This window comes from Puntigrus tetrazona, chromosome 20 (assembly GCF_018831695.1).
Source record: "Puntigrus tetrazona isolate hp1 chromosome 20, ASM1883169v1, whole genome shotgun sequence".
NCBI lineage: Eukaryota > Metazoa > Chordata > Actinopteri > Cypriniformes > Cyprinidae > Puntigrus > Puntigrus tetrazona.
Window position 1 is genome coordinate 9,011,281 of NC_056718.1, and position 18,546 is coordinate 9,029,826.

General features: G+C 37.9%; 1 protein-coding gene across 1 annotated transcript in view; it reads left to right on the plus strand.

Moving 5' to 3' along the window:
- dab1a (DAB adaptor protein 1a) overlaps window positions 1-18,546 on the plus strand; it is a 315,151-nt gene that overhangs the window by 260,734 nt on the left and 35,871 nt on the right. The window contains 2 exon segments of the mRNA XM_043219597.1: window positions 414-553; window positions 4,217-4,315. Coding sequence (XP_043075532.1) covers window positions 414-553; window positions 4,217-4,315 — 239 coding nt within the window.

The window sequence follows — 18,546 nt, forward strand, 5'->3', positions numbered from 1 at the left end:
GACCTTCATTCTGAGCTGTATATGTGGCACCGAACATAGGGCATCTGGGGGTTAGTGAAGGGTTTTCAAAGCTCTGGGTTGATTTTAAACCCCCCGGCTTTGAACAACTCCGCAGGCTCATGCAGACAAACTTCAGCTGGACCTCAACAACTAGACGGAGATTAAAGATCGAACTGCTCAAACAGAACACAGAGTTAGAAATATGAGGATGTGGGCTGGGATAAAAACAGGTTATTAGAATATCGCTTAGTATTTTTGTCAGCTGCAAGGTCCAGATTGTGCTGATCGCAGGAAAAGTAATGGCATTTTGAGATGATAGTGGATAGAAGGAGGAGGAGATGTGCTGAAGATATGCAAAATTCATCAAATGACTGTATGCTTCATCTATCTCGCTCTCTTTTTTCTTTCTCCAGGGCAGGACCGCAGTGAAGCAGCTCTGATAAAGCGTTTTAAGGGGGATGGTGTTCGCTACAAGGCCAAGCTCATCGGGATAGATGAGGTCACTGCCGCAAGAGGAGACAAACTCTGTCAGGACTCAATGATGAAACTCAAGGTGTGTGTATGCTTTTTTATATCTGGTTACTGTAACTGATTCCAGATTACATGACAAAAATTGAGTTGAGTTTGTGACGCAATCCGTTACATTACACATTTTCGGCAATATAATCAATATACTTTGATAAACGCATTGACCGTAATTGGATAATCTTGTATTATACTGATATAAAAATACAAACAGACTGAACACGTTGTCCATTTACTGTTATTAAAGACATAAAGTGCATTAAACATTACGTCAAGGCTTCCCAAACTGAGGTTCATGAGATGAACGAAAAGCTAATAATTAAATCATACAAACGTAATATGGTAAATAAATAAATGACACTTAACCGATGTCAGAGAACTGCAAACATGCAAATGTGTTACTTGATGTTTAACTTAAAATAAAATAAGTCCAAATAAATGTATTATGTGAAAGAGGTTTGCCTAAAAAAAAGTTTGGGAGATTCTGCATTACATATAAAACGAAAATGTGAATTTAGAAAGGCAAACGTTAAAGGGAAAGAAGAATATTTTCTTTTTTTTGTTAGTTTTTTTATGCTTGCAAATTGTTGCTGTTATTTTTTGAATAGGTAATTATGTAATAATTATTTACATAATTATAATTACAAGTACTAAAGTTTGGAAACCTGAATACATAATCCAGATTATAATTGTAAAAATAATCATGATAATTTTGTGGTAAGGTGTATACATTTATTTATTTATTGCTTATTTATGCATGTATTTTACACTTTTATTAAAAATACTGATTGAGATCAATATTAAATATCCCTTTTGGTAAGTCCAGGCGCACAAAAAAACAATTAAGTAATAGCTTTGTTAGTTTTTAAAAATGCTAAAAATAAATAAACTAAAATAAAGGTTTTTAGCAATCCTCTATTCATTAGCTGCATAGAACATGGAGACCCATTAGATTGGGTAATAAGCCATGTGACCACCGGGGGTCACACTGCCACGTGTATGCGGGTTGTGCGTGTATGTGTGGGGTGTATATTTGTGCATTCACGCACGCCCCTAAAACACGTAAAACGACATTGATACACATTGTATCGATGCCCCCGAAAATCAGCTTCTTATTGCATGTTCGCTATAAACGGCACCCTATGCACCAGCGCTCAGATTGCTTTCCCGGTGCGTCTGAGAGAGAGGGTGATTTTGCCGTCTTATTTGCATGTTGGTCTGATTGGAATGTCCAGACTGTTATTGATCAGAGCTGTTTACCTCTCACTCATCCAGACACATAATCTATACTCATATTCCCACAGTCGTCCACTCCTTAGCAAACAAATGAGTCCCACGGTGTCATTTATAATCTCTTATTCCTCTCTCACGCTTTTTATGTCTCTCCCTTCATCACGCTGTCAGTGAGAAGAGTTTAAACAACAGTTTGACTTGAGTCTTTTCGTATAATCCCAACCTCCCTTGATAATCAGCCCCACGGAGCGCTATAAAAACTTCCTTAATCATCTGTCCAGCTTCTCCTACAGGCGAAGGTACGGCGGACTGCAAAAAGAGATGCGCTTCTTATATTTCGCATCTGCATCTTTTCTTCGCTCCAGCAGCACTTAAGCGCGCACTCCAGCTTCTGTGTCTTGAAATGTCAGAGCTTGTGCTCTTTTCGCCCGCGATCCTCCAGCGCCGGCTCGTTCATCATCCCGCCAGCACATATGGATGCGCTAATGGTGTGCTAACATACATCATATGACTGACGGATGATGCTCCCTGCGCACTCGGAAGGAAGATCAAGAAACAGGCTCATCTGATTGGCACGGACTGATGATGTCCCTGGAAGACCTGAGCGCTCCAGCTGTTTGGAGAAATGCCCAAACGCGCACCTTGGAATGGTTCGGATACGCAAAGCCAACTTTATTTTAAAACAATTTTTGGCTTTTGGTTAATCGCGCAGTTTTACAAATTTTGCAAATCCGACTTGATAAGCGGTTCATGAAAAATCAACTTTTTTTTTGTACGTTTGGTCTGAAGTGTGATATCTTCTCATCACAGTGCCTGATTCTGGCAGAGGCGGCGCACAACCATCTGGGGTGGCACTTTTTTTTTATTTTTCGCTTTTCTTCATACAGCTCTCAGCTGCTCTATCGCTCATTTGCAGCAGAACGATGGCGCTTTGCATTCGTTCTACCCCTCTTAATTGTGTCCGGTGTGAATTGTGTGTGGGTGAACAGGACAAATACACATGTCCGTGTATTTCAAAATGAAATGCATTGCTATTTGGTTTATTAAAATTCCAAAACTGTGTTATTATTATACTACTTATTTGTAGTTAAATAATTTTATTTAGTGTTAATAGTAAACGTAATTAATATTATATTTGCAATGCCTTGTGTCGGGTCACTACGAGCACTTCAGAGTGCTACCCCTGGCGCATTGTACAAAAATGATTGAATTTGAACGGCAATGAATGAATTTAAACTGTACAAGACTATAAAAAAACCTGTTATTCAGTTAGTGATTACCCAGCAGGTTATATTTTGGTTGCGACATCGGGTGACCAAAAATCCAATGTAAAATGATGTCCAATACAGACGTCAGCTGACGTTGATTTTCGTTGTTTTTAGGTTGTGTAACCAAAATGCAACTTTAAGTCAACGTCAAATTGACGTCAAATACTGACGTTGACCCTGATTTTCATTTTCAACTGAAATGCAACGTCTATCTGACATCACATAGACATCGGGTGCCTGGTGGGTAGGTCCTACGGTGCCCTGGATGGGTCATCTTCGCTTCACTTGACATAGCAACTGTGTTCTGGCTTATAGCTATAATGCAAAAGGCTTAAATGTTTACGAGATAATGGCTTAGTTCTATTCCTCTCTCTCTTGTTTGTCTTTCTCTTATAGAGACAAATAAGTTGCATTTCCAACAGTTATGTGCCATTTTGAATGTGTATTAGTTTGTTTTTTATTTCATTTGAGTGACTTTGGTTTAAACTGTATTTTATTTGATAACTGTACATGTACATAGCTACTTAAAGTGTCAGCAATAATACCAAAGAATTCTTGCTCTGAAACAGTGGTTTATATAAGTATACGTTGTTTTATTTTTCGAGGATGCATACACATAAAGTAAAGAAATTAATAATGAACCGCGCCGAAATGTTTGCTCACGCTTTAATACAATTTTGTTATGTTCATTATTAAGTTGTATTGGGCGAGGAGGGGATATGGGGACACCTACAGACATTTTTCCTTTAGTTTGTCGATGTAAATGACAGTTTTGTGACCGCATGAGCAGCGTGTTTTCTTGTGTGTTCTGCATAAACATTCTGCATAGATGAGTTTCTGCGTGGCGCTTTGGGGAACAAGAAGAGTAGAAGAACTGGAGGGGGCTGCACGCATCATTTCGAGTGGGGATAGTTTGATATTTCTACTTCTGAATGACCGTCAGAAGAGAAAGATCAGCAGAATGGTGTAATGGCAGAGTATATCGGATGTCCCCAGTCACTCCGACCAAGCACATATCAGAACCTCCAAGCCCGAAACGGCTGAAAAAAAGAGATTTCTTTACATAACAGCTAATTCTCCCCAAGGATTGCAGCAAGTAGCGAAAGCTGCCGTTCTCCGCTCTGTTTCTGTTTTATCTTCGTTTCTTTTTTTTTTTCCTCATGTTTCTGTTTTCATCTTCTTGTCTGCAGGGAATCGCAGCCTCTGCGCGGTCTAAAGGAGAACACAAACAGAAAGTTTTTCTCACTGTGTCCTTTGGAGGGATCAAGATCTTCGATGAGAAGTCGGGGGTGAGTTGGGGGAGTGCTTGGGAGTCGGGGGGTGGGATTGTGTCCTGTCACTACCCATGATCCTTTGAAGCAAGTGTCTGAGCCATAAATACAAATCCTCAGATGCCTAACCTGGTTTCTGTTTGTTTCATCTACAAAAAGGACATTTGGGGGTTTTCATTACTTTGGAGATGGGTTGTAGCTTATATCTAGTTGACATTTTTTACTTTTCCTTTCATCGATGTATTGATCAGTGGCAAGTGCTTTAAAACAGCGGGCATTAGTAAAAAGTGGGAGAGCTAATTGCAACAAGAAACACAGGTGTGGAAATGGATTCATTATACTAGACGTTCTTGAATTAGCGATTTGAATCATACTAAAGACCTGTTCACACTTAGAACTATAACTATAAACGATAACTATATTATCTTTCACACCAACGGACAATAACATCCTGTTTATCATAAACTTGTCTAAACTTTATGTACAGTCTCTTTAAATGCACACGATAAGTACTTTTTATGTAAGTACGATGGCTACCTAATTAGGTAATTACTTTGCATGATGACACCTTAAAATAAAGTGTTACCAAAAAATTTAATCTTTCATGTAATTGCACCACATCATCTGTCTGCGACCGGGTGAAATGTGTGCAGGCTTTAAAACGAAAAAAGTATCAGTTATTTCACAGAAATCAGAAATCAAAGCGGATATACGATTCTGTTTGTGGATATTTTGTTTGTAGTCTCTTCAAGAGGCCCTCATCAAGGCCTCAAAAGTTTGGGTCGATGGCGAAAGCCGGTTTGTGTGTGTTAGTGTGCGGTTGCTGTAAGCAGGCTCGGGCCGGGTGGGGGTGAGACCATCCTTTGGGAGAGGTAAGCCTGTGTTAATGATGCGTTTTAAAGAGAGGAGCGCTCTCCGGGGAAATCAGAGAAGCCTAATTGAACAGACTTCTTAGAATAGAACGACCGTAGCTTTACAAGACCCGTCTGCAGGGTCTTGCGCCATCTTGATGGAGAGGAAATGGCAATAACAGCTAGTGAATCACACCTGAGCTAGTTATAAACAGAGAGAATGATGCTTATTTATGAAGTATCAGACCGGATCACGTATGCCTAAGAGTTTGAAAGAGAGTTCACTTTTACAGTTATTGATTTGCCACTTTCTTTCTTGTTGTGAAGTGCCATTGAGCTCTTTTGGTTTGAAACCAGCTTGGACCATTTTTTCACAGTGTTTATATATATATATATATATATATATATATATATATATATATGGGGGATGTCAGAATTAACACATCTGTTTGATCCGTGACCTATCCAGTAGTTGGAGAAATGGACGGAGATGCTGTCAGTGTTGCCAACATGGTGACTTCAGAAACTTTTGCCCAAACAATATTTAGTTCCTCTGAGATTCGTTGGTACTGTCCGCGCAAACCTCTCTCTCTCTCTCTCTCTCTCTCTCTGCGTATGTGTTCAGTATCTGTACATCATGAAATCATCTATCAAACCATGTTTTTGTCTTATCCTGAATAACGCGCTTATTTTTTGTCTACGGTAGCCTGGTGGGGGTCATCACTACAGTAGCCTGGTGGAGTAACACATACCTGCGTGAACCGCAAAGACATAAATTAGAGAAGTAGCTCCGGTTAGAATGTTCTTCGTGAAGTTCAGTGCCAAAAGTCACACGTGCTATCGAAAAACGTTTTATTGAGAATTTAGCTGCATTAAAATAGAATGTGGGCACAGTGAAGCAAACCAACATACCCAATAATAATAATTTTGCACGAAAAGAAGTGAGCTGCCCTGTAGAGTGAAAATGTCAACAGGCTTGACTAAGTGCAAATAAAGTGAAGTAATAGGAACCTGGTATATCTATGCATATTTTTATGTGTGTAATATACATGAACAACATGTCCATTCTTAATGTTCTATGTTAACTATGGTATCACTAATAATAAACATATATATATAGCGTCCTTATCTGTCCTTGCCCATGTCAGTTAGGGTATTAAAAACCTTTAAAGTACATTTAGAGCTGATAAAGATGATTATATATATATAGGCAGTGTTGCTCAGGGTTCTGTGTTTTACTGATGAGTGCCGGTGATAAATGAGAGGTTACTATGTGAGCACAGCGTGTTCTGTTGTCATGGCGCCAAGGGGTGACCTACATGACAAGGTTTTAATCCGTCATTGATTCGTCTGATCTATTAGCACCATGACCTTTTACTCTCTTTCGTGAGTGTGTATCTGTCTCAGTGTGTGTGTGTGTGTTTAATTATCAGATAACAGCTGCATCGTTACAACATTTATCATGTTGTTGGTTTAACTCTGAATATAGTACAGCAATGACATTTTATCACATGTCAGACGTCTGCACTGCGTATTTGTTACCACCTGTGAAACCGAACCTTTTTGGTAGCAAATGCGCTCTTCATTAATTTTCGTAATTTTCAGGATTTTACTAATGGGGTTAAACAATTTTAAGCTGCCCTCTAGAAATGCTTAGCTTAATGGAATAGTTCACAAAAAAATATTAATTAGTTTAAATTTGGAAATAAATAAATATATTTAAAAAAAAATTTACTCATCCTTTTGTTTTGTGCGTTTATTTTTTCTTCAGAACAAAAACTGTATTTTCAATGATGTTCAATTCAGACCCTGAGCCAATGCAGTGAGCCCGACTGATGCTCTGTCCTCTCTATTACTGTTTGCAGTGGTTCTTCCAGGCTTTAGAGATGTTATGGAGTAATGTAGGGTAGAGCGAGAACTGCACTCTGGGTTGTTGATGGTTTATAAGGTAAGATGCCTGGACCTTGTCAAATAGTGGCTGTGCTGTAAGTCATTAGACTTTGGATGTGCTGTCTACTGCTTCAGACAAACCTATACTTCATATCCTTACCTCTTTCTTTTTCTCTCCTTTCTTTCGTTTTCATTCCGCTTTCATGTCTTCTTTTTTTTTCCTGCTAAAGCTGAATTTTCAGCATTGTGCAAAAAAAGTTTGAATGCCATCAGAGCAATTTAAAAAGTCAGCCTAACCTCCGAATAAAACAACATCAAAATCGCGGATCATTGCAGTGCGTTGCGGTGCGAAGGACTTCAAAAAGATCATTTTTGGGGGTTTTTGTGTTGTTTTGTTCCTTTATCTTTCTATCTTCATCCTATTTGCAGAAGGCATATAATAGAGTACAAACATCTAAGACCTCCAGAGGAATCTGTTTGGCATTTTTAAAACTGTTTTTAAGTTTTCTTTCACGTAACTATGACACATGGAATAAAGTATATCATGGCTGCAATTGAACTTTTATAAAACGAGAGAGAACGAATAAATTAAATGTAGACGCAAACCAATTATTTGTGGCAACGTATTCTTAATTTTTGATGAAGACATCTATTTCTTTGTTGCGTGTAGGGCTCCGTAGTTTCGAAATAACAATCTGAGTATAAATATTTTAAAACACGATAGATGTTACCAATGTGTTACAATGATTAGTGAAGAAAACTAAAACTAAAAAACATAAATATAAAGATTACTACAAGAATAATCATCATAATCATTAAATGAATTAGATTGTTGGAATAATGATGTAATATACTTGAGATATATGTTGATGCCCATGAGTTCCAGACTTATGGCAGTCATTGACTGCAAAGGATTCTAAACAAAATATCAAAAATGAATCTTTTATTTATGATTATGGCCTCGTTTCATAGACAGGATTAGGCCATAGTTCTAATTAGGACATTTAAGTCAATTTTATAAACATTACTTACACGAAAAAGCATTACTGGTGTGCATCTGTGTGTACAAATGGTTGTAAATTATATTTTTGTTCAACCCCTTGCATCAGAGCTTAAAGAAACTTCAATTTCTTAATTCTTTTCTGGTGGCGTACAGAGCCAAACTTATGAACATTGTGTCAGTGTCCAAATATATACGGTCCTGACTGTATACATTTGATTGCAGGCTTATAGCCTATAAATGTAGACTGCGACTGTAACATTTTACTCTAAAGACAAAGGATGAACAAACCAGAGGAAGAAGAAGAAAGTGAGACAGAAAGCTCTGGCCAGCCTCTTTAGGATTCAGCAGCTTTCCTCGCCGTCCTCTTTGTGTGGTTGTTCCAGCTTCATCTGCCTGTCCTCCCCTCCCTCCTTCACTCTTTTCCTCCTTGGCATTGGCTCTCTCCTCCAGGCCCTCCTCTGATGAAGAGGAGCTGCTTCCTGATTTCATTACGGTGACTCAGTGGACGGCCGTGTGCGGTACTGTGACTCGGCTAATCGTATTGTTGTCCTGCTGTCTGAAGGCCTGCCAAGACCAGCCACTCGTATTATTAACTCTCCCACAAAGAGGGAGACCAGAGCAGAAGGAAGTCCTCCAGCCCACTGCCACCTCCAAACTCTTCCTCGGTTAGGACTGCAGGCCTGTTTACACCAGGAAAGCCTATAATACTTAAAGAAAGCTATTCATTAGCATTCCCATTCATCTCAGTGACGGTTGCTCGGCTCGCTTTCAAACCCAAGTGAGCCGTCTTGCTATCTACTGCCTACATGAGCAACCACCTTCAGAGGAAGTGTCCTGACTGAACTGGAAACTCCCAAGTGAATGATTCGGTATGCCCTAGTTAGCAAACAACTGAGCATTTGATTTGATTGGCTGCATCCTAATGTGGCTACTCTCCTGCTTCCCCCCTTTTTCACTATCGTTAACTACGTTTAACCATTTAGCAATTTTTTGTGTTAAACGAATTGCAAATAGTCAAAATAATTTTCTAAATAATTTTAAGCTTGCCATCTCGGATAGATTTAGCGATTTCTTTTTCATCCACTGAGCATGTCGCAATGCTTTATGAGATTGTTTTCTTCCCAAATGAATCATGTAATCCCGACTTAGACTATAAGCGAATGTGTTCTAGAAATTCTAGAAATTTACCCCCTTAAAACACATTTTACGAATGCTGATAGACGATTTGTGCACTGTACGATTTCTAGAATGACTCCAGCCTCTCTCGTATCTAATGTTCCCAAGATGTCCAATTTGGTTTCCAGATACAGTCTTCATATATAGTTTCATAAGTCACAAATAGTATGCAGGGAGAGTCATCTTTGATTCTGTGCCACTGATTTGCATGGAAATGAGATCTGACCCATCCAATAAAGTGGTCTAATGCATGCAAAAAGCAGCTGTTGATGTAAATGACTATATCTGTTCCACTTACTCTAATATCATTAGACAGAATAAGTGAGCTAGTGTGTGTGTGTGTGTGTGTGTGTGTGTGTGTGTCTGTGTGGAGAAGGAACATGAAGTGATGGCTGGTAAAATGAAGTGTTCTTTATAAAAAAAAATAAAAAAATAATAATAACAAAGTAGATCCATGTGGACAGAATGCATTAATGTGGTGTGGTTGATGAATAAAATAAAATGTTCTCTGATTCATATATATATATATATATATATATATATATATATATATATATATATATATATATATATATATATATTAAAGTCTTGTTGAAGTAATTGATGTATGTCACTGCAGTATAGATAAATATGCTTATTATGAAGTTAATTTAATAATACTATTTGTAATTTGTTTGAATGGATTAACAGAACAATAATAAATAATACTAAAAAAGTAGATCTACGTGAATAGAACGCATTGATGAGGTGTGGTTAATAAAATAAAATAAAATAAAATTAAGTAAACTGCTTTCTGAGTATGTGTGTGTGTGTGTGTGTGTGTGTGTGTGTGTGTGTGTCTGTGCTGTGCACACACTCCTCTTGTTAAACTAATTGATGTGCGTCTCTGCAGTATAGATAAATATGCACATTATAAAATGAATTTAATAATACTGTTTGTAATTAGTTTGAATGGATTAACAGATTAAAAAATACACATTTGTCATATTGTGAGAATATATATCACTAAGAAGAGTCACGGATCTCCTGCTGCTACCGAAAAGTAAGTTGGCACTAATAGCACGAGATTAAATTCTTCATTCGCACGGCATTTCAAGTCCGTTTTGCGCTGTCAAGAGTTATTAGTCTCTGTACCTAGTGTCTCTCTCTCTCTCTCTTTTCCTGCCCATATGCTTCTTTTTCCCAGAGGCGTCTATGGGCGGCTCATTTCTGAAGTTCCTTTCCAATCCCGCTCTCAGAGGAGTCATTTTGGCTGCCCACCCGCTAGCTTGTCCACCCTTGATCGAGTGTGTGTGGGTGAGTGGGTGTGTTTGTGCGTGTGTGTGTGTGTGTGTGTGCTGGCACCGGTGGCATTTTTGATTAAACTCAGTTCTCTCCTTACTAATTACCCCTCTCTCAGGCCCAGTTGCTATATAGTTGTGTAGTTTCTCTCGCTCTTTCTCTCTAATCAAAGACCTGGAACACTCATCATTGCTATGGCAGCTGCTAATTAGTGGATACCTGGCCGCGTTGCAACAGCAGGTTTGGGGGGGTTGGGGGGCGGGCAGGCCGAGTCAGGGCTGGTTGATGGGAATAATGACACCGTGTCTCCTTGTCTAGCTCCCACACTGAGATGATTAAATACGGGCGCACACTCCACCGCCAAGCGCGTGTTTTAATATAATGATCGGACTCCTACACGGTGACATGGAACGTGTAGAATAACTTTAATCATGCTATTTCATGTTGCGTTTGAGGCACGCGTATTTCTCTGTGATAGGGAGATCAAAAAGTCACGGGACTGTTGGGATGAGTCAATACTAATGTAAAAGCAATATGATTTCATCTACCTGGCATAAACGTACCTGGGTGCACGAGTACATATCACTGCAGTTTCCAAAAGAGATGAACACTAGAGGCAGTAAAACTCTGACACCTTTTGTTCCTTTACACACAAATGTATATCACGGTCTGATTTCAAAACAATTTGCTTGGATATTTAAACGTGGTACATGTTTTTATGAAACCAGGTTGGATTTTATCTGTAGTACCGGTAGTATGGAGTGCTAACTCAATTGGTACCTGCCTGTTAGCGTAATTAGTACCTATGCCTAATATAATATTTTTTGTATCTTGACAACTCTAGTCTGCTGTTATTTGAGTGTGTGTGTGTGTGTGTGTGTGTGTGTGTGTGTGTATCCGAGCGTGAAACTACCTGAAGGTTTTTAGGCATGCTGTGGCTAGAAAGTCCCACAGCGCTGTTAGTCTGGCACATTAGCACTGCAAATGAAAATCAAGCAAAAAAACATCGATGGTGGTTGATTGTTATAAATAATTGCTTGTTACAGTATATAAGTTATGTATTAACATAAATAAGGAAATTAAATTGTATTTTATTTTACCAGGTATGTTTTTTATAGTGCTGTCAAACGATTAATCGCATCCAAAACAAGTTTTTATTTGCATTGTATATGCCTGTGTACTGTGTATTTTTATTATTATTTATTAAAGTATATTTTCACGTTATATATTTATATATTGCGTTTATGCATTATTTATATATTATATATTCATGAATATATTATATAACAATATAAAAAATGACATTGCAAGACCACATACACACATATAAATAAAATAATATTAATAAACGTGTACATATAAAATGTTTTATTTTTTGCAGCTGTTATTCGTCCGTTTATAATTTTTCTTTCTTTCTGATCATCTGACCGGTCGTTCGTACAACCCACAGAGTATTTTAGTTTGAAGAGCGTCTCTACCTCCTCAGATCTGTTTTTGAGAGCTTAACCGAGAAAGTCTGAAGAAGCAAACGAACAGGAATCACAAACACCAAATTATGGATTACGGAAGAGAAAAGTTAAAAAGAGAGAAGATGATGACAGCGCGGTTGAGAGGAGGACAGGATGCATGGGATGAGAGCACCGAAAGGAGAAAAACGGAGAGAGATGCGAGGAGGAAGGGTGATAAATCATGCTAAACTCATTAATGAGATAACGGTGGCTGAGGAGTATGAAGGTTAAAGGGTTGAGAGTTATTTCCAGCCATTCACACGCATGCACATATTCGGACACGTACAGCACGATGTGAAAAGCACATTTTGTTGATCATAATTGCCACGGATCGGTCCCGTCTGTATTCATGATCGACTCTCTGTGTGCGTGATAAGTTCAGCCGCTCCTCTGCTCTTTATACATCAATCCACCTCACGGTGACACGCCGCGAATGGAGCTCTCTGTGATTTACAACAAAACACACACGTTAACTTACAAATTCTCTCACGGTTCAGGTTCAGGTTCAGGTTCAGGTTCATATGGTCGAGTATTGACTTTAAACAGTGTAAAGAATGTGCTCGTGGACGGCTTGACAGCACAGATCTGTAGACTTCAAAAGCGGCGGGGCATTTTACTGCAGCAAAGCTCTAAGCTGATCTCTGTTGAGCTGGCTGCTTTACATTTACACTCGATTCAGCTTCTGTTCAGTGACGCCGATGGTTGCTTGGGCAGTTTTGTCCTCTGCTCTCTGGCGTCCTTTTCTGTTTTGTGCTTTGTGTGTGTGTGTGTGTGTGTGTGTGTATATATATATATATATATATATATATATATATATATATATATATATATATATATATATAAAAATGCTATTCATTCATGTGATCCTTCAGAAATCATTCTAATATGCTGATTTGGTTCTCAAGGTTTTATCATTTTTTTATCATTTTTTCTCTCATTATTTCTGAAGGTGAAAATAGTCGCGCTGCTTATTTTTTTGCCATTTATTTATTAGAAACTGTGATCCTCTCGATGAATGGAGAGTTTAAAAATACAGCATTTATTTGGAATACATTTTCGTCAAAATAATTTATCGTCACCTTTGAGCGTCTTTTGCTTAATAAGCTATCGATTTATTTAAAAACAAAATTAAAATATAAAATAGCTTTTTATAATACCATTTTTTGTAAGTCAGTGTGCATTTAAATATATGGATTGATTGATTGATTGATTGATTGATTGATTGATTGATTGATCGATTTATTATTGATTGGAAATGACAATAAAAATACTCACAAATAATATTTACCTTGATTTTTGTTTTCTCACACATCACTTTACATATTCTTCTCATAGGTATTCTAGTGTGTTGAAAACGACACCACATATGTGGGACTTTCATTAGTAGAATATATTTAATTGAAAAAAAAGACAAATACATAGGCTTGTTACTTAATACTCAAACTATAAATATCCTGGAGAGATTTCCCGTATCTCTTTTATGCTCAAAAACTCTAGCACTTTTGTAAACACGACTTAATTTCCAGGTGGACTGATAAAACACCTGTGTACCCTTATTGTGCGGAGCCAATCAGATTAAAGCTTGCCAGATCCAGAAAGTGTTTTTTTTTTTTCAGCCGTGTGCGCCATATCAGTCTTTAAACGACGGGGCTGTCTGAAGTCTAGAGATTTTGGGTCAAACAGTAAATGTTTAAAAGCAATCCCCTTCACTGTTGAGAGGTACATTATGAAAACTTACATCACAGGAAAGCAGTTTAGATAGCAATGGCTGCTTATAGATACTCCTGAACAGACATATCTAAGCAGAACGTTACTGACTTATAAGGCCAGGAGGTTGGAGGGGTGATGGTACATTTCTTTATGGCATATTCTATCATTTCTGTCTCTGAAAAATATCACAAGTCACTCTTTGAATGAGGCCTTGCAAGGTTGGTTATTCAATCTGTAATTCTTCTTCTCTGACTTATGTCTGTTTTCACCTCTAAACAACTAAAGGAGACAGAAAAATGTGTTTTTCCTCCTCCTTCCCTCCCCTCTCTTATGATAAATGGATGATGAGCCGCTTTTCTCCGGTTTGACTTTTTGGACAGGCTTCAAAGGCAACAGATGCGAGATTGTGTTTAGAGAATGAAATATTGAACAATTAGTGCGCCGCTACATGCCCAAACCAACCGCTGTCACTGTGTATGTGCGCTCAGCTTCTTCTCACCTCTCTCTCTCTCTCTTGATCTTTACTTTCTTGTTTTGTTTACTGCTCACACATAATGACACATAGGACAGGATCAGCTTGTTGTTTATCAGAATATGAATGAAGAAAATTGACAAACTGTGTTTACGCACATATTGCATGCAGTTTCCAAAATGAACTTTTACAACTATGCTTAAAATCTTCTGCCAATACCGTAAACCAGGCATAAATATTTAATTCTATTTTTCAGTGAATGAATACCGTGTCATTGTATCACTGTTTCCAAAAAACATTGACCATCAGAGCTGTTGACAATCTTAATATTTTTTTATTTATTTGATTTTTATGCTTATATATATATATATATATATATATATACTTTTCTATATGTGTATATATATATATATATATATATATATATATAGTATATTATATTGTGTATATTTATTATGTATATATAAATACAAAATCACATACAGGTATATATTAAACAAAAATATGTTATGTTTCTACATTACATATATTTATATATAATGTAAAATATTAGAATGTGAATATATGTAAAACATTTTTATATATATATACTGTATGTGTGTGTATTTAGATATACACATACATATATAATATAAACAAAATGTATAAATTTATATTGTGGATGCAATTAATTAATCATTTGCCAGCACTTTTCACTAATAACATTTTTTCTTCGCAATGGTAAATGCCTTGGGGAGCATTAATGTGACTTCTTTAAATAAATAAACAAACAATAACAAATTAAACTAAATTGAATTAAATTGCATTTTAAAGACATCTGACAGTTTTTTTTTAAATGGTACACAGCCACGTGCTATTTTTATTTTATTATCATTATTATTTTTACCAATCCTATTTTTAAAAGTAACAACACTCTTTAACACAGACAATGTTACCGGCTCTCATCACGTCCTTAAATTCATTCAACATTTTCTGGACAGTTTGTGGAGGTCAGGGACGATCCGCAGTCACAGAGCATTACAAACCTCCAGAAAACCACTCAAAAGGCTGCGTTTTGTTCAGATGTGTGCTTAGATGTGGATCTGAAGTGGCGTATCAGTTTGAAGTGATGTCATTAAGAGGCTCTTATCATCCTCAAACAGAGTCTGTTCCTCACGGCAGAGGATTGTTACAGTTGCTCCAGCTGGCCTCCCTCTGGGCAGGATGGTGTATCGATAGTCCCGCCTGTTAACACCTGCACACACACACACACACACGCTAACGCGCAGTCATGATCTCCTGCGCTCAGGGAGAAGATACTATTGAACAGGAAGAGCCTCCATTTGAGGAGCTCACCAAGTAGATAAAGTCATTCGCTGTATAGCATGTCGAACAAGAACGGGACAGGAAATTGAAAGAATTGTTCTACTAGGCAGACTCATTTGCAAAACCCAGATAGTCCTTGTATAATCCTCCCTCGCTGTATGGCAAACAATGGGCGGCACCGAGCTCTGAAGGGATTCTGGGCGTGCTGTCCCTCATCTGTGCCGATTTAGGAAAAAAATCCCGTTTTGGGACGCGTCGTCCTCTTTTTCCCTTGACTTTTCCATCTCTGAGCTCGGTGCCGGCGTAGGCCGACAGCAAAGCTTAAACGTAGCATCTCCAAAACGATATGAAACAAGGGCTAAAACGTGCGCTTTATCTCTAACTATTGGCCCGTAGCTACGCAAGGACCTAATAAAGCCGTGGCTAATGTGTGTAAGCGCGCGTGTGCGAATGTGTACGGGAGTCAAGCGGCTGGTTAATTAGCTGTGAATGTGTGGTTTTGAAGGGCTTAGCGTCGGACTCCAGATCCTCATTATCTCTGTAACACCAGCGTTCCCTTTCCGCTGTCTCCCCTCTCCTCATACCAGTGTTATTCAGCAGCACCCAGAGATAAGCAAACACACACACACACACACACACTCATCACCAGTGTTGGACACGTCCCCAGTCTCTAAAACCTCATTATGAGCTCTGTTTGTGTATTGTCATTAAGTTGTGTGTGCGTTCCCTCAGGGAGCGATTAAACAGGGCAGGGCTTTTGTTTTAGGCCTTTGTGTTTGTAATTCTTTGACGGCCGTGAATAACCTGAACTCTGTGCCTTTAAATCGTATTGGTCATAGGATGGGTTTGTTCCAAAACTGTCATAGGTAGCTTTGGAGTCGCGTTTGGAAACGCTCTGCATAGCAACTCGTTCGGGCCACACAAACAGCACAGGAAACTAAAGCAAACGGCTTTAGCATGTTGCTAAGCTAACAGTTCGATATTCAGTTTGAGTCTCCTCGAAGTATGTGGACGCCGTGACTCTGTGGTGCCATGAATATACTGTTCTGTTTGTTTGAGTTTTGTCAAAACAGTAACACTGATTCAACCAATAGTGCGAGTTTGGGGTGGGGCTATCTGTTTGTCTGACCAATTAAGAAGGTTGAGGAAGGAGTTATGGGTTTCACAAGAAAAAACTACATTCATTTTCTCTGTAGATAAATAGATTTTTAACAATAACTCTTAAAGACAGACTTATTAATTGACACTATGGCCCGGATTCACAGAAGGGGCTTAGGCTAAACCAGGATTAGTCCATAGTTTAATTAGGACATTTTATAAACATGCCTTATTAAAAACATTGTTGTGCATCTTAAGGCCCTGGTGTATTTAAAGATCAGTCAGTGCAAGTTTCTTTCAGTTGAAAGTCTGGTATTAAACTAAAGTCTTGTCTGTCACAGTTGCTTTTGTTGAAATTGTCAGCCTGTTTTATTTGATTTTATTTTAGTCTTTTTGTATTTTATTTTATCTATATTTTTAAAATAATCATGTTTAACTGATAGAGCTTTAAAGACAGAACTGCTGTGATCTCTGAGATGGTTAATCAATTATATATGCTTTTCTAAAGCCGTGCTTTCAGAGAAATTGTATTTATTTTGGTTCAGCAGCTAAACTTGTGAAGAAAAACTACATTACCCACAATGCCGTACAGAAAATTTTACCAATCCTTCACAAAGTGTGCCAGATGAGCTCTTTAACTCCGCCCACTCCAATGAAGCAACACAATATTATTTTAAATTATTATATTTTTTTGTTTGGTTTTGTTTTTACCAATAATAGTAAAATGTTTAGGTTCTGTAGATACATTTTATATTTCTCCTACTATTTTTAATTAAACAACATTAATTAGTGATTAACCTTTTACCAGGTTGGCCTGCTTTACTGCTTTTAACAAAGTCCCTTTAAAAGTCCCTATTGGGGAAAAATAATAATAATACAAAAATAAATGTGAAAAAAAATGCTTCCAGATTCATTGCCACTGAAAAAGTTGATACCCACAATGCATTCTGGGAGGCCTTCCATGAGAAAAATACATGAGATAATGCTTTGTCCAGAATGCTGTACCTTGAACATAATAATGTACAGCCTTCATGTTAAGAGCATGCACATGCTGATTTAAAAATGCTAATAACTCATTAGGTTTAGAGCAGTGTCCTCTTTCTGACCTCGGTAGCTCAAGGGTCTTGAAGTGCGATGCGCGGTGTATCATCACCATGGTAACAGTGTCATTATCAGTGCACCGGCGTGACCTCAGAGGTCGTAGGGCCGCTGCGATGATTTGAATGAAAGAAAAAGAATGAATGGAAGCCACAAAAGGAAGCAATCTGAAACATGCCGCTCTGATGAAGCGTCGCCGTGCGGTGCATCGTGTATTATTGAGCGCAAGTTCTTACGTGTGCGAATGACCTGCAGATTATGGGTCATTATGATGGGAAGCGGCTCGTGTGCTGCGATAACACTCTCTACGCCAGCTCGCGGCAAACATTTCTTTCTGTGAACTAGTTAGAGGAAGGCTGGCATTGAATAGGCACACAAGTAATTAATCTTTCAAGGATTTTCTATGCTTCCAATTTTAAACTGCCCAGAAGGAATGGAAACGCAGTTATGTGCCGAAGATTTTGCATCTAAAACCCAGAAAAGCACTTGAAAGATTAAAGTCTGCAGTTGGTGGGACTGTTTCATTTTGTATTACAAGCAGCATTCTTGGAAAACAAGCAATTTATTCGCTGGGAAGCCGGAAATTTTCTTTCATGTTAAAACATGAATGGAATGGAATTTCTTTTTGTGTAAAACAGGTGTGTCTTAAATCAAAAAGCTAGAGAAAAAAAAAATGCCATAGGTAATCCCGCGCAGGAAAACTTAATCAGTGATTTATTTATTTATTTAATCATTCATTCATTTCTGAACGAATTCATTTTAAATATATCTAATAAAATCAATTTAATGTTTTGCGAAAGAAGCTGTGTACTTAAATGTATTGAATATGCATACTTTTTCAAGTATTAAAAAAGAAG